General features: G+C 38.9%; 6 protein-coding genes across 6 annotated transcripts; 1 reads left to right on the top strand and 5 right to left on the bottom strand.

Moving 5' to 3' along the window:
- Window positions 1-50: 50 nt before the first annotated feature.
- Window positions 51-5,268, bottom strand: LOC105435956. The gene is made up of 4 exons (XM_011659872.2): window positions 4,920-5,268; window positions 4,353-4,521; window positions 1,300-3,828; window positions 51-1,206 (listed from the first exon to the last, which is right to left on the bottom strand). The coding sequence occupies exons 1-4, from the start codon at window positions 5,031-5,033 to the stop codon at window positions 221-223; spliced, it is 3,798 nt and encodes a 1,265-aa protein (XP_011658174.1). The 5' UTR covers window positions 5,034-5,268; the 3' UTR covers window positions 51-220.
- Window positions 5,269-5,964: 696 nt separating this feature from the next.
- LOC105435955 lies at window positions 5,965-7,296 on the bottom strand. The gene is made up of 2 exons (XM_011659870.2): window positions 6,786-7,296; window positions 5,965-6,704 (listed from the first exon to the last, which is right to left on the bottom strand). The coding sequence occupies exons 1-2, from the start codon at window positions 7,261-7,263 to the stop codon at window positions 6,118-6,120; spliced, it is 1,065 nt and encodes a 354-aa protein (XP_011658172.1). The 5' UTR covers window positions 7,264-7,296; the 3' UTR covers window positions 5,965-6,117.
- Window positions 7,297-8,222: 926 nt separating this feature from the next.
- LOC101214369 lies at window positions 8,223-9,613 on the top strand. Its single transcript, XM_004134696.3, has 3 exons — window positions 8,223-8,744; window positions 8,850-9,055; window positions 9,191-9,613. Exons 1-3 carry the CDS (start codon window positions 8,580-8,582, stop codon window positions 9,420-9,422), a joined length of 603 nt encoding a protein of 200 aa, XP_004134744.2. The 5' UTR covers window positions 8,223-8,579; the 3' UTR covers window positions 9,423-9,613.
- A 473-nt stretch (window positions 9,614-10,086) lies between these two features.
- On the bottom strand, window positions 10,087-11,859 carry LOC105435954 (STOREKEEPER protein). The gene has a single exon (XM_011659869.2). It carries the CDS (start codon window positions 11,696-11,698, stop codon window positions 10,454-10,456), a length of 1,245 nt encoding a protein of 414 aa, XP_011658171.1. The 5' UTR covers window positions 11,699-11,859; the 3' UTR covers window positions 10,087-10,453.
- A 731-nt stretch (window positions 11,860-12,590) lies between these two features.
- LOC105436040 (cysteine-rich receptor-like protein kinase 26) lies at window positions 12,591-13,702 on the bottom strand. Its single transcript, XM_031886630.1, has 2 exons — window positions 12,882-13,702; window positions 12,591-12,811 (listed from the first exon to the last, which is right to left on the bottom strand). The coding sequence occupies exons 1-2, from the start codon at window positions 13,657-13,659 to the stop codon at window positions 12,675-12,677; spliced, it is 915 nt and encodes a 304-aa protein (XP_031742490.1). The 5' UTR covers window positions 13,660-13,702; the 3' UTR covers window positions 12,591-12,674.
- A 299-nt stretch (window positions 13,703-14,001) lies between these two features.
- Window positions 14,002-14,334, bottom strand: LOC105436039 (putative receptor-like protein kinase At4g00960). Its single transcript, XM_011660212.1, has one exon. It carries the CDS (start codon window positions 14,332-14,334, stop codon window positions 14,002-14,004), a length of 333 nt encoding a protein of 110 aa, XP_011658514.1.
- Window positions 14,335-14,379: the final 45 nt, after the last annotated feature.

Here is a 14,379-nt window from a genome sequence, read left to right as displayed (position 1 = left end):
GAGAGATCTGAATGTATTTCTCTTGCACATTTTTATGCTTGGCACCAGAGTGAGAATGAATCTAATGGAAGAATAATTTCATTATTCTGGCTTAACAGAATTATGACACAATTGTAGCATGGGAATGAATTGAGATCAATGATGGTACATTTTCAAATGACGATGGACCAATATGAAGAATTAATTGAAAGAGGCATTCAATATCTCACACAACTTGCTCTTAATTCGGTAATAAGGCATTCAACTTTTTTTCATAGAGTTTGGCTCGCCGCAAGGCATCTAAGGCCTCTGCTTGCTTTCCCGAACGTTTCAAGTTCACTGCCTTCACCTTTTCTGCTTTGATACGTTCCTCCAATTGACTTCTTTCTAAGTCTGGATTTTCCAACTTATCAGTGCCAACCTTTGGTGGCGGCTTTGACGTTTCTTGACCTCTAGGAATGCTCGGTGTCGGATCTTCCAATCCAATAGCTCTCAAAGCAGAGAGCAATTGAGGATCAAGAAAATCCTCAACACTTACATCTCCTGCATGCTCTTCTCCACTTGCAGATGAATTTGTAGAGTCGGTTAACTGCTCTAATTGAGTTTCAATGGCCTTGGCCTTTTCAAACTCTGCATCAGCTTCTTGTGTTCGACCTTCTCTACGAAATTTTAAAGCCTGTCGTTTGTGCTTGAGTGACTCCTGCTGCAACTTGAAGCGGTCACGAGCAGACATTGGTTTCTGTTCCCTAGTTGATGGGCTAGACTGCTTCTGGTCAGGTGATGGTTTCTGTTCTACGTTTGATGTGCTAGATTCCTTACGGTTAGGTGATGGTACATTGTTTGAGGAAATTGATGAACTTTTTGAAGCATGTTGAACCTGACCATTGCTTTCCTCAAGGGATTTCTCCATTAACTTTGCCTGTCGAAGTTCTTCACGAGCTTCTGACAGTTTTCCCTCTCTCTTTAATGCAACTGCCTTCTTCTTGCGAGCCAAAACTTCTTGGTGTAAGGAATTTTTGCTGCTCTGAGAATTAGAGTCCTGAGAGGAGCTGTCCGCTTGGTAATGTTGTTTCCCTTCATGATAAACGACAGGGTCTTGGTTTACAATGCTGAAATGATCTTTATTTGTAACAGCAGAAATTGCCTGGGATCCAGACTCTGTGAAAAGGCCAACATTAGTCAACACATCAGAGTGAGAGATTGATTGGTCATCTCGCCGTCCATTACCTACATTGAAATATCAATTATTTAAGGTTAAATATGTATTCACATTCTCAGCAGGTTGATAATTGGAACTAAAAGCTTCACTAGTTATCGTACCTTCCAGAGAACTATTTCTACCTGAAGTACTTTCTCTGAATGAGGCTCTGAGCTCATTAGAATCTAAACGGTCAGATTGGTCAAAATTTTGCAAACGGGAATGAACTGAATTGCCTCTGGAAGACTTTAAATCCATGGACAGAACTGGTACTTTGTCATTCGCTTTCAGACCGTCTGCAACTTGTGCTGATACATTATGTACCTCCACACCCTTCACACGGTTTCGCAACTCATCTCCTTCCAATGCTCTGAGAACTTCAGACTTGTTATCCTCAGTGATATCAACCACACCTTTTGGTTTTGGAGTATCCAGTTCATCCATTTGGATCTCCAGCACCTTTGCTCTTCTCAAGACTTCCTCAGCTTCGTCAATGTCGCCTTTTCTTCTAAGGGAAAGTGCATTTCTTTTCAAATTTAGAACCTCTCTTTGAATTTCACTTCTACTTTGTGGTGCAGTGACATTGGTTGTAGAAGATTGGTTACTAGATGGTTTTGCATCCTCGTTAACCGGATTGATCTGCTTAATTACTGGTGCAACATCATCACCATTCCATCCCAAATTCTGTAGAACAGAGAGTAATGACGGATCACTCATATCTTCCTCTGTGACATCACAATCGTCACCTTGATTGACCAACCTTCCAGAAGAGGCTTTGCGATTGTCCTCTTGGTTCCCACTATAGGCAGCAGTTCTAACTCTATCCCTACTTTCTATCTCCTCCATCTCGGCCTCTAAAGCTTTGGTCTTTAGCAGCACTTCGTCTGCTGCCTCAGTCTCCCCTTGGCGTCTAAGAGAGAGAGCCTTTCTTTTCAATCCCAAAAGTTCTCTCTGGACTTCAACCTTTTTTCTTAGTGGCCTAACTGCGTATTTAGGAGCATGATTTGCAGATGACTCACTTGGTTCCACATCTAGCAAATCATCTTGTTTAGAGGGATTTGAAGGGACCAAATCATCATCTTTGTCATTCCAACCTAAATTTTTAAGAACGGAAAGATACTCGGGGTCATGCATTTCTTGATCTGTTACATCTTCAACCACTTCCACATCTAGCAAATTTTTATTGAGATCCGCAGAGAGCAAATGTGGATCATTACTTCCAACACCCACCTCTCTGCCATTCCCCCTTGAAGCTTCAGCCGCTTGTTCAAGTTGGTCCTCCAGGGCCTTGCATTTGTTCAATTCTTTTTCTGCCTCGTCCAACCTTCCTTCCCTTCTCAAGGACAGGGCTTTCTTCTTTATAGCAAGAAGCTCTTTCTGGATGGCTAATTTACTTTTGGAAGGAAGTTTAGGAATCATGACTTCTGCTGTTTCAGTACTGCCACCGCCTGAAACATGCCTATCTTCTTGAGATCCGAAATTCTCAAGGTCTCTCTCAAGTATCTTGGCTTTCTTAAGGTGTTCCATAGCCACTGCAATATTACCTGCACGCTTTTGATTAAGAGCCTCTCTTTTCAAGGAAATTATTTCACTTTTTATCGAATCCCTGGAAATAGAAGAAGGTTGGGGCTGAATGCTTTCAGCGTTATTGGAATCTTCAGTCCAACCTAATGTTTCTAAAGCAGCAGAAATTTCAGGATCTTCCATGTCCTCATCTGTCACTTCAAAGTTGATGTCAGAAATGATAGTATTAGCAACCCCTAGAAGGTTATCAAGATCAAATTCGAGATTCTCCTTGTGCTGAAATGAAATATCTTCGTGCTTATTATCATCCAAACTACGCACCAATGCAGATAGCTCATCATCTGAGTCATCCTCAGCTCCAGCCAAGAGCTCTTGTTCTTCAAGCTGCTTTTCTAAAACTTTAGCTTTCTTAAGTTCTTCCTTGGCTTCTATTAGCTTGCCTTCACGTTTCAACATTAGAGCTTTTCTTTTGTGAGCAACAACCTGGGTATTGTCAATGCTATGAACACCCTTAGCTTTGTCGGTCTTTTGTGTGACACCCCTAAGAAGAGAAGATAGCTCACCCTCTAAACTCATTGTAGCTGATTTTTTATCCTCGGCATGAAGATCCATTTCAGACCATCCAAGTTCTTTGAGTTCAGCATTAAGATCGTGCTTTTCATTACTACTTTGTGGACTAGGCTTCATTTTTCTACCAGATTCTTTAAAACCACCAACATCGTGGTCTTCATATGCATTACTGGATGCTATAGCTTTTCTACGGCTTCTTCTTATAGAAATTTCCAAAGCATCAGCTTTCCTCTCGAGTTCTTTTCCTCTCTTAAAAGCTTTTAATGCTTCCTCAGATTTACCTTCACCTTTAAGAACCTTATATTTCTTTTTTTCATCTAAAGCTTGCTGGCGCAATTGCTCCGGACTGCTAGATTCCATTTTATTTTCTTGATGATCTGTTAAACTACTGGATGCCTCTCCTTCCCCATGGTCTACGAACTCTTCACCAGCAACAGTCCTTCCACTTGTAGAACTGTTGCCATTTAATTCTTGCACTGAAGATGATGATTCCTTTCTATCACTACCGAGAATCTCAGCCAAAACGTCATCCTCAGGCTTTGTTGATTTCAAGCTACCTACACGATAAATGGAGACAATAAAACCCTTTCAAAAAGACAAACATAAAGTGAGAGAATCAATAATGACAGAAGATGTTATACGTGGGCATGGTAAGTGTGCATTCTGCACCTAACATACACAAAAGAAAGAGAGTAGTTCTTGTCAATGAATTATACATAGCCTAAACACGTCCAAATTCAAATTATAGTTATTTATTTATTATTTATTTTTTGTGAAAAGGAAACAATACTTTTTATTAATTATTGAAAGTAGAGACGAACAAACACAAGTTTTATTTTTTATTTTTTGTGAAAAGGAACAAACTTCTCGACTTACAAATGAACAAACACCAGATTCATCTTTTTTGCTCAATTGAACAAACTTTTCGACTTACAAAGGAGTAGGAAACCCATCAGATGAAATAAACTTTTCACCTTAGGAAGGTCTTAATTCAAATTTCATGCTTCTACAAATTTAATTACGGAAGTACAATGATTAAAAAAAAACTCGTAGAACAATTGGCTTCATGATATACTCATACCTCTTCCAGTTCTGCTTTTGTGTCCATGCCGAAGCTCAAACCTTGCAGCTTCTTCTAGCTTCTTGCAAGGTTCGCATATGCGCACAGGAGAATCACCTTGTCCACGCAAAACCATTCTATGCTGCGTGCAACTATTGCAAAATATTCCCCCGCACCTCCGACAATGATGCTGAAAACCCAGAATGCATACGTTCCAAAATAATTAACAAGTGGAATCAGATATCTTCAATAAGATACAGCGTTCAAATTTTAATAAAAAAATTTGAATTCCTTATTAAGAATCCAGCCTTGTTCATTAGAGAACCCCTATCATGATTCATCAGTCATCTTGATTTTAGCCCTAGTGCTGTTGTCTAATTAAAACCAAGACAATCCCTTACATTTCCTATGCAAAGAAACCGTCCACTTGGAGAGATAAAAGAAAGAAAAAAGAACCATCCACACAGCAGAGCAAAATAGAATTAAGTAAGACGTCAGAGGATACTATCACGATGACCTACACACACCGTGCTTCAAAAGAAAAAAGAAGAATTTAAAGATGGAGTATGAAAAAAACCAAAGACGAACCTTGCGATTGATAAAGGTGAACTGAGACGAACATCCTTGACAATGAGAAGCATCCACCACCCAGTTGTTCCCTCGAAGAGATGGCCTAGCCGGCAATCCGATCTTCTCCAACATCTCGGCTACCTGAGGTAATTAAAATCCGAACGATACCAAATAAATGAAAGATCTGATTAAAGCTACCACTTCGAAGATCTTCAATTCTCCTTCACAGTTTTCTCAGACTAGAAATTGATTGAGTTAAGAGTTTAGAACTAGAAGGACGAAAAAGTGGGTATCGGAAAGAGGAAGTTGTACAACCGAGCGACCGAAACAACGACTTTGGAGCCATGGACGAAGTAATTGTTCGGAAAGGTGAAGGACTCGCAACGACGCCGTATAGAATGTTGTGCGTCCGTTTCCTTGACGGCTTATGTGGGCCTCGAATATGGGCCTCTACCTTTGCAAATGGCCCAAGTCGTAAAGCCATATCTTACTAATTTGTAACGTTTCCCCTAAACCAAATTGAAGGAACACAGTGATAAACTCAAACTTAACATAGAATCAATATAGCGTGAACCTCAGAAATATTAAAAGAAAAAGTTGAGAGATCATTCGTTTATCTCCAGTTCCTACCATGTCACTCACTCACGAGTCACTACTCTAGGAAAGAAAATGCCAAAGAAAAAAAGAAGAAAAAGCATAGCAGCCATGGGTGTGGAAAGGGGCTGGACATTCCAGTAGGTGCAGCCATGAGTATGGACCTTCAAAGACGACCATTTTATTCTCCCTTCATCCATCACTTTCCAACCTTTTAACTCTATTTTTCCATCCTTTTTTAGATCATATTTCTTCCAAAGTACTTGTTCCTTCCTTGTTTTATTTCTAATCTTCTTAAATTCAACAAACCTTTCCTTGAGATTCATTTTATTACATTTTACTTCTTTTCTCTACAAAATTATCCATGCTTTTTTAGAGAATCATGCTATAGTTGGTAGTTTTGCATTTGATTAAAGTATAATTTTGATTGAGCGTTATTGTTCGTTTTTCTTTTATTATTTGTAATGCATTTTTACTATAAACTTTGTAAACATTATATTTTAGTATAAAATTGATTACATAGACCAAAATTGTGGAACCAACAAAAACGACCAAAATGGTATTGTAAACTTAAGAAAAACCATAAAATGTATTTCAAATCGCATCTAATAAGATTTGCTAATTAGCGGTTGAAAGTTACGACGAAGCAAGGAAGTACGGCTTTAGAATCGAAGACATAAAGCTCTTCCCGGTTCGAACTCCGACCCCTTTTCCCACCCGACAAATCCAACCCGGAATTCTCGTTCTCTTCATCTTCCTCAATCCTCCCTGCAATCACTCTGCACACCACTAAAGCTCTTCTTAACCTCACATCTTCTTCATTTATAGCAATACCTTCAAAGGCTTTTCCACTTGTTGCACAAGTAAACGCGCCATTAAACCCATGTCTTAAAATTTGGCAAACTCCACAGTTCACTAAATTGCATAGAATCTGAGAACTATTGGCGGCCGATAATGAGCAAGCAATGGTTGCGCCATGGAACCTCAAGAGCTCGTTTCCATCGACTAAGCAACGTGTGTTTTCATTCTCCAGTTCTCTCGCTTTGGTTTTCACCATTTCTCTGTATTCTTCAAACAGAGACTGAGTTCTTGGGGAATTGTGGACTTTGAAAACCTTCTCAATGTGATGAGATTTTGACATGTGCCAATTTCTTTTGCAGATTAGTTCTATCACTTTCCTTGATGAATCACCCTGTAGTAATTCTCTCACTGCAACATCAAAACTAATCCATTATAATCTACAATTTGAAGAGTTTGAGAAACAGAGGAAACAGTTTAATCTTTCATTACCAGCATGCTTGGAAAGATGATGCGATTCCAGTGCATCCGAGTTCTTAAAAACCCCACCACATTCTTGGCAAATCAATTCGTGGTCATCATTGAATTGGGTATGAGAAGTTGCAGAATAGGCATGGTTATTTCTTGTAACAGAAATTTTGTGGAGTTTAAGACGGGGTTTCTCTTCATGAGGAACAAAGAAGTTATCTCTTTTAATTTGGGATTCAATTTCATGGATCATGGTGTGGAGAACCTCAGTCATCGCCAATGATCTCGAACTCGATCGTGGTGATGGCTTCTGTGAGTGTCTTTTGCTTCCACAAATGATGTCTCTAAGGTTAGATTTGGAGCTTAAACATCCAGATGAATCTCGTTCTGTTCTTTCCTTGGAGTTTGAATCTCTAATCGGTTCTGGTTCATGAACATCATCACAAAGGAATGATTTGGTGCAGGATAATGATCTCTTCAGAGTACACCAAACTTCTGGCATTCTACAGTGTTAATCTTTCACTGAAACTCCTCTTTTTTTTTTCTTTTGTTCTTCTAGTCTCTAATGGTTTCAATCTTCTGAGAATCCCTTTAATTTGTCTACCACTACAGTTTAGAAAGGAAATTAAAACCAATTTTTCTCATCAAGATCCTTCTGTTTCTGGTACCCTTTTCCCTAATCTTCTCCAACTTCTTTCCTATCTTGAAACACCCACAAAACGAATTATGTAAAGGAATTAATGGGGTTGGAAGCAGTTTTCTCCACAAAAAGTAATTTGCTTTATTTTGATACTGCATCGTTTTCAACTTTCCTACTTTGCAATGTCATTTTCTCTACCTATCCGAAAAATATAATGATTTTTCTGGAGTGAACTACCGCCGCCATTTTCCAAACACAAGAAACAAGATGAGAACAATGGAGGAACGTAGTCAACTACATACACTGCTACCACTATCCTTAAACGACCAAACACAGTCCAAACAAGTTGCAGAGACATTTTTCATAATGGGACAGCAGATTACAATTCAAGCAAGAATAATCAATGGCCTTAAACAGTCTCGAGCAAAGAAATCAAAACCAATTCTCGGCTGATCAATTTCTGTAGTGATTGCTAAACTGCAGCAGATGATCCCTTCCTCCTCTGCTTGGCTCGTGCTATTCTCCAACTTCAGTCTGCGGATAAAGTACAGAACTTAACGAATAAGCATATGAAGTTTGGCCCTTTAAGCAATGTGGATGAATGGGAAGCCTTTGAATCAAATGTTTTCCTACGTACTTGTAGTCTGTATAATGCCTAGCCTTTGAATCACAGGTCATTGCACCATTCTAAGACTATTGAAGGTATCTCTCAGATAATGACATGAAATCAAACCACTCTCCAACTTGACCCAAGTCAGAAGTCTCATAAGTTCTATTGATGACGATTACAACACAAACAGTCGGATAAAAAAGAAAAGAAACCCTGTTCTTTTAACTGTGTTATATTCCAAAGAGCTTTTTGATGGATTAAAAAGCTTGAAGAAGGTGAGATAAAGATTAGGGAGGCCAGTCAGAGAAGGTTACTCTCCCTGCCTTGCTGGAGATGCCCAACTTTCCTTGCACCCAGTGACAAGAATCAGCATCTAAAGATAAAAGGAAGACGCAGGGCAAATTTTTAGAGGAGAAAAGAAGCTTTTACAATGTTGCCACAGCTAAATCTAAGGCATCACACATATAAGTTTATTAGCCTACAAGCTGGCTTTCCCTTTATTCGTATTCCCTCCTCGTAATCTAGACCACTTATAAAGCTTTCTTGACAAAGCCTACAGTTCTTGCCTATGATTTCTCCTCAACCCCCTTCTTCACGTAATTCAATTGAGCTTCTTCCATTTGTTTCTGCCAAAATGAAGAAAACTTACGGTATTGTTGTCTGCATCTTGATTATTATTTTGGATGTTACAGCAGGAATTCTTGGAATTCAAGCTGAAATAGCTCAAAATAAGGTATACCCAAACTGGAATGAAAATTATGTACTGATATATATATATTATTTTCGTCATGGATATGATTTTTTTTTCTTTCCAATTGTATTATGTACTTTTTGACAGGTGAACCATTTCAAAATGTGGATATTCGAGTGTAAAGACCCAAGCTATAATGCTTTCAAGCTAGGTTTGGCTGCAGCCATACTGCTTGCTCTTGCTCACGCCATTGCCAACCTGGTTGGTGGGTGCATTTTGGTTCGATCTGCCCAAGACTACAAAGGGTTATCCGCTAACAAGCAACTTGCTGTGGGTTCACTCATATTTGCATGGTAACAGCCTTACTTTCCCTCTTTCCAAGTTTGATCCTTAGTATGCAATTTCGGAGATCTCCAAAAGTTCTAATAGACTTGGACGTTATCCAAACCTTGTTGAATCTAATGTTTTTTGAATGATGATTACATCAGGATTGCACTAGTTGTTGGATTCTCCTTGCTCATCTCAGGGGCGATGTACAACACAAGGTCGAGAAAGTCATGCGGACTTGCACACAATCAACTTCTGTCCATAGGGGGAATTGTGTGCTTTGTGCATGGCCTGTTTGCGGTTGCTTATTATGTTTCCGTCACAGCTGGACAAAGGGAGGATACAAAGCCACCACCACAGGGAAATCCTGCCGGAGCTACAGGCCATGTTTAGCCCTTTGATCTTCATGTTCTAAAAATGCAATCAATGAACTTCACTTCAATTTTTCAGCCGTAAGATTTTGTGAAATGGACTGCTTTCAAATTCTGCATTTACTTCAACTCGTAGCTAGATACTAAATTCAGGAAATTGTTGTCTCCTTGCAAAATATAAAATGATATCCCTCGTGTTCGAAGTTGGTCAAATATGCATTATCTTGGTTCGAAAACTCTGACAAAAGGAAGAAATTTTATTTTATAAGAACTACTTAGTAACATAAAATTTGGAAAGGACAAACAATAATGGATTGTTTGAACAAAATATAGGAATTTTTTAAAAAGGTTGTTTGGACAACTTTTTTCAAGTTAACTTTAGAAGAACCTGTTTGTTGACCATTTCACAAGAGTTTTGTATGAATATAACTACATTCACATAAAAAATGAAAAGGCAAAGCTGTGAAATGTGCGTAAGATCATGATCTGCAGACATTAAAAAAAACAATTCTATGAAACTATTCCAAAACATGCATACCCCAGTCGGAATCTAACCAACCAATTCATCCACAACAAGAGAGAACCGTAATTTACACCTCCATGGGATTATTAAATCATATAGAATCTCATTATATGTTCATGATCTTCAATTCCAAACACAGCAATTGAAATGAACGTCCTACAAATTTCTTGAATGATATTATAACTATCCATACCAAAGGAACAAAACAACAGGATACCTGTTTAACAACGACGAAGAACATATAAAGCAGTTGTTCTTAGGTGGAAAAGAAAATCCAAACATCACTAGAAGAAATTGACATGAACACCAAATATATATAGCAGAGATTAAGCAACAAAAGTAGATTTTTAAACATAGTCTGTGGTAACTCACCCTAGCGTCTCGAGAATATTCGTAGAATTAGACAAACTACAAGTATAACAATCAGTAAATCCTAGACAGAAACAACGAACAACATGAATAAAATTGAGCTCTCAACAATTATCAACCTGGAAGCTGATGAGTTATACCCTTGCCCAAACTTCAATTCCTTACCTGCTAGATGACTTGTACGCGTCCAGTATCAACTTTGTCTGATCCCTAATCAACTCCGTCCTCTTCAGAAAAAGCTCGAGTTCTGCAAGATGCAATTTTTTCCACTCTTCCTCCAGCTCTGTTCTCTTGGACTGCCCTATTAACTCTAATCCTGGCTTCAAAAAACTTTCCGGCAAACCAACAGCACCCAAAGACCTTTCAAACGCAACAAAGCCATCCATGCAACCTGAAGGAACCTCGCAATCATCGACTTTCATCTTATCATCCTCCTTCGGGGCATCTGGAGAAGGAAGCAACTCAGCTTTAAGTGAAGCCAGTGCCTTACTGGTGCTACCTCTTTGATTCTTCTTTGGAGTTCCATTAGCATTTGGCTTGAGCTGATCCACAGCCGGAGTTCGAAGAAATCCTTCGCCGCCCCATATTCTCTTCGACAGTTCAAATCCTTTCTGATCGTGGGCTTTTGAAAACGTTGGATCTGCACCCTTCTTTCCTCTATCTGCATTGTTTCTATATTTCTTCTTCAGTCGACGTATCTTATCCATTAATTGGGCCTTCGTTACGTCGACATGGAGAGATTTCTTGATGAAGTCATGAAATGCATTCATATCCAAAGATGGGTCAGAACCCTTCTTGGCTGAATAATCGATCATACCGTTCAATATAGCAATCTCGTCATCCTCACTCCATAGTCTCTGAAACAGCTTCTTGGACTCGTCAACAGATTTCTTGGAATCGTCTTCCGCCACAACCCCATCATCAGCGTCAGCCTCAGAACTCTTCTTTGGCCTTTTTGCATCTCTTGTCGTCTCACCAGGCTTCTTCAAAGACGGTCTCGCAGGCGTAACTGAGGCAGAAGGCTTGGATCTGGGCTTTTTCACCTTCGGAGTCTCATCCATCGGCTTAGAAGCAATCGGCTTGACGTTTCGTCCGGACTCAGTATCCGAATCGGTGTCGGATCCGGAGCCGCTCTCTGAGGAAGAAAACTGAGCCTGAGAGTTAGTAGAAGGTTCAGATTTCTTAGGTGCAGGTTTTTTCTCGACAACAGAAGTAGAAGGAAGAGCAGAAGGTTTCTTTGGTTTCTGAGTCTGAGTTTGAGTTTCTTCTTCATCCTCTTCTTCTTCTTCAGAGGAAGATCCGTCTCTGGAAACTCCTTCCTCTTCCTCGCCCGATGAGGTTTCTTCTTCTTCGGAGGAAGACGCTGCCGGAGGCTCATCCAAAGGCGAGGGGCGTTTGGGAGCCATAGTCGGAGACGGAGATCGGGGTTTGTTTGGCTTGGAAGTGCTAGGGTTTGATCAGATCCAAGAGACTGCGCATCAAAAGTTCAGTGGGCTTGGTCATAGGACGAGAATTGGGCGCGATATCTGAGGGTGCACAATTCGTGACCGTCAGATTAGAGGATATCTGAGGGTGCACAATTTGTAACCGTCAGACTAAAGGAATCTTCCTCCGTTGGGGGTAATGACGAACGCGTGAGATTTTTAACTCATTTCTATAATTAAATTTGCCATTCAAAAACTTTTGAAAAATATTTACTTATCAGTGATACACTTTTGTTATATTTTATATTTTGTTATATCTACCACATTTTAAGGATGTTATATGTATATATTAATAGTTTGAATATAATTACTATATTTGTAACTATTTTATTTAGCTTTTAATAATTACATAAATACTTAAAGTAGTTGAATAATTGATAATATGCATAAATAAAAGAAAATAAAAGGTTGAAACCGTATATATATGGTAAGAATTATAAATTGGAAACTTTGTAGTTCCCATCAACCTTCAAGATTCTTTTCTTCTTTTGGGAAAAATAAGTGTTTATATGGTTTTCTACAAAACACAATAATGTAACAATGGTTAGGACATTTATGAGCTTCTTGAACAATGCCAACTGTTATCGCATGGCATGGTTCCAATCAAAATCTAAGATATTAATCATTTCAAGCACCTTTAACATTTTCGTAGAATTGCATGTTATACTTTGTTCTTTGGGGATTCAAATTACTTTTACTATATACAAAAATCTGATTGTATTTTTTTAGAAGCTTTGTTCCAAATGAACCCCACGTTAACCACCATTATTAGAAGCGCAAGTCAAAGTTTCATACAAAAAGGGAAAGAGATTGATTGATCGCTGGAATCCAAGTCAACCTTTTATTTCTTTTTTTAAGTAATATAATATAATGAATTGAATATAACAACAAAAAGAGATTAATTACTATCCGCTCTCTCCTCAATCTTCCTGGATTGCAGAAACACGTAGATGCAGATTATCAAAATCCAGCAAGAAGCTACTGACAAAACCATTATGATCACAATATGAACTTTGTTCTTCCCATTCTTTTTCCCTGCAAAAACCCGAGTTAGGCCCAGAATTCACATTGCTCTGTGAAGATAAACAACAGGAAACATACATACCTGCTGCACGAGATTCGTGAACGGTTGATGAGGAAGTTGGCCCATCATCAGTTACAGAATCAAAGAAGCGGGTTGGTTTATAAATCACCAAACAGCTGGGGGTAAAAATCCCAGCAGATTGGCTACAACAACTTGGGAGTTTCTTGAAAATGGAAGATAAGCAATCATCACATTGTTGTGGAGTTAAATCAGGCAGGCATTGAACAAGGGCGTATGTTGTTTCCAGCTCTGAACTCGACATATTTCCAGCTGCATATTTGTGTAGAGAACCATGATCACCTAAAGAAGCTTTGCTTTTTAGACTATTCAACAAGATTCTTAGCTTTCGAATGAACTGATCTGTGTTTGTTGCGTTTTTTGTCGACCGAGTCCTGAACATTGGACTAATATGCATTTTATTGGACAGGGATGAACTTGAGTAGTGCAAGGAGCAATTTTCATACCATCCAATTGCTTCTTTTTGGTTAGGACAGCGCTTTGTGAGGAGGCGAACAGAGTCATTGAGGCAGCTTTGACAAGTGTCGAGCTTAATGTCAGGTCGACAAAGGCCAACAGCATTAGCTATGTCCGAGTTTTGTCCATAAGAGAATCTGTAAAAGCTATTGTCGAGTATTCCGTTGGTGGTGACGGAGGAGAGGACATGGTCAAGGTTGGCCTTGAAGGTACTCTTGGGTGTGAAGTTACCAGTTTTGTATAAGCAGAGGTGAGAGATGAAGTTTGGCTGAGCACTAGCTTTGGCCATTAATAGCAGAAGAGAAGGGAGAAGATACAATGCCATGGCTGCTTGGCTTTGAGCTTCTTCTCAGCCATTCCCTTTTATATATCAGACCCATTTTGAGTTTTCTATTTGACTATGTATATATATAATTAATGGAAATTAATAATTGTCAAATAACCATGTTCAATTATTCTTGACAGCAAACTATAAATTTAAATCATGATGGGAGAATTGGAAAAAAATGTACGCAACACATATAAATTAAAACAATTATGAAGGTGAAAATGTTCAAGTTGAAATAGAAAAAGAATACATATGTTACAAGCACGTTAAACTTTATGAAGATTACAAGACCTGTTTACACCAATGTTAATTTGAGGTTGTTACCTCAATCCCAGGACACTAGTAAGCTTGAATATCAATAGCTGAATACTGATTTCCCGATTCTTCTTCAACATAAAAGCTCTCAGATAGACTATGGTGTGGTCCTTCTGTGTGATCATCAAGATGCTGTGGCAAGTTTGAGGTATTGCTCTGCAGCAAAAATCCAGGCTGCAACGGTACAAGTAGAGTGACGGAGTTGCAATTGAGCATGAAAACAACTGAATCCATGGTTGGTCGGATATCTACATTTTCTTGAACACACAGTAATTCTAGATGGATGCATCTCATGATTTCATCAATGCAAGTTCTAGCCAGTATTGGGTCTATGATGGCCGTGGCTTTCCCTTCCATCTAGTTTTTCCATGTCTGCTTCGGCAAATTTTGTTCAACTTTGTA

The sequence above is a fragment of the Cucumis sativus genome, chromosome 6 (assembly GCF_000004075.3).
Source record: "Cucumis sativus cultivar 9930 chromosome 6, Cucumber_9930_V3, whole genome shotgun sequence".
In the NCBI taxonomy this organism is placed as follows: Eukaryota; Viridiplantae; Streptophyta; class Magnoliopsida; order Cucurbitales; family Cucurbitaceae; genus Cucumis; species Cucumis sativus.
Note: the sequence above shows the minus strand (reverse complement) of the source record. Positions and strands in the feature narration are given on the sequence as shown.

Coding starts and splice junctions, on each gene's coding strand:
- LOC105436039 (XM_011660212.1), bottom strand. CDS start 14,334: ATGGAAGGGAAAGCCACGGCCATCATAGACCCAATACTGGCTAGAACT.
- LOC105436040 (XM_031886630.1), bottom strand. CDS start 13,659: ATGGCATTGTATCTTCTCCCTTCTCTTCTGCTATTAATGGCCAAAGCT. Junction 12,812..12,881: donor TCACGAATCTCGTGCAGCAG/GTATGTATGTTT, acceptor GGGTTTTTGCAG/GGAAAAAGAATGGGAAGAAC.
- LOC105435955 (XM_011659870.2), bottom strand. CDS start 7,263: ATGCCAGAAGTTTGGTGTACTCTGAAGAGATCATTATCCTGCACCAAA. Junction 6,705..6,785: donor TCATCTTTCCAAGCATGCTG/GTAATGAAAGAT, acceptor TTGATGTTGCAG/TGAGAGAATTACTACAGGGT.
- LOC105435954 (XM_011659869.2), bottom strand. CDS start 11,698: ATGGCTCCCAAACGCCCCTCGCCTTTGGATGAGCCTCCGGCAGCGTCT.
- LOC101214369 (XM_004134696.3), top strand. CDS start 8,580: ATGATTTCTCCTCAACCCCCTTCTTCACGTAATTCAATTGAGCTTCTT. Junction 8,745..8,849: donor CTGAAATAGCTCAAAATAAG/GTATACCCAAAC, acceptor ACTTTTTGACAG/GTGAACCATTTCAAAATGTG. Junction 9,056..9,190: donor GGTTCACTCATATTTGCATG/GTAACAGCCTTA, acceptor TGATTACATCAG/GATTGCACTAGTTGTTGGAT.
- LOC105435956 (XM_011659872.2), bottom strand. CDS start 5,033: ATGTTGGAGAAGATCGGATTGCCGGCTAGGCCATCTCTTCGAGGGAAC. Junction 3,829..4,352: donor CAAAAGCAGAACTGGAAGAG/GTATGAGTATAT, acceptor TTTATCGTGTAG/GTAGCTTGAAATCAACAAAG. Junction 1,207..1,299: donor TAGAAATAGTTCTCTGGAAG/GTACGATAACTA, acceptor ATTTCAATGTAG/GTAATGGACGGCGAGATGAC.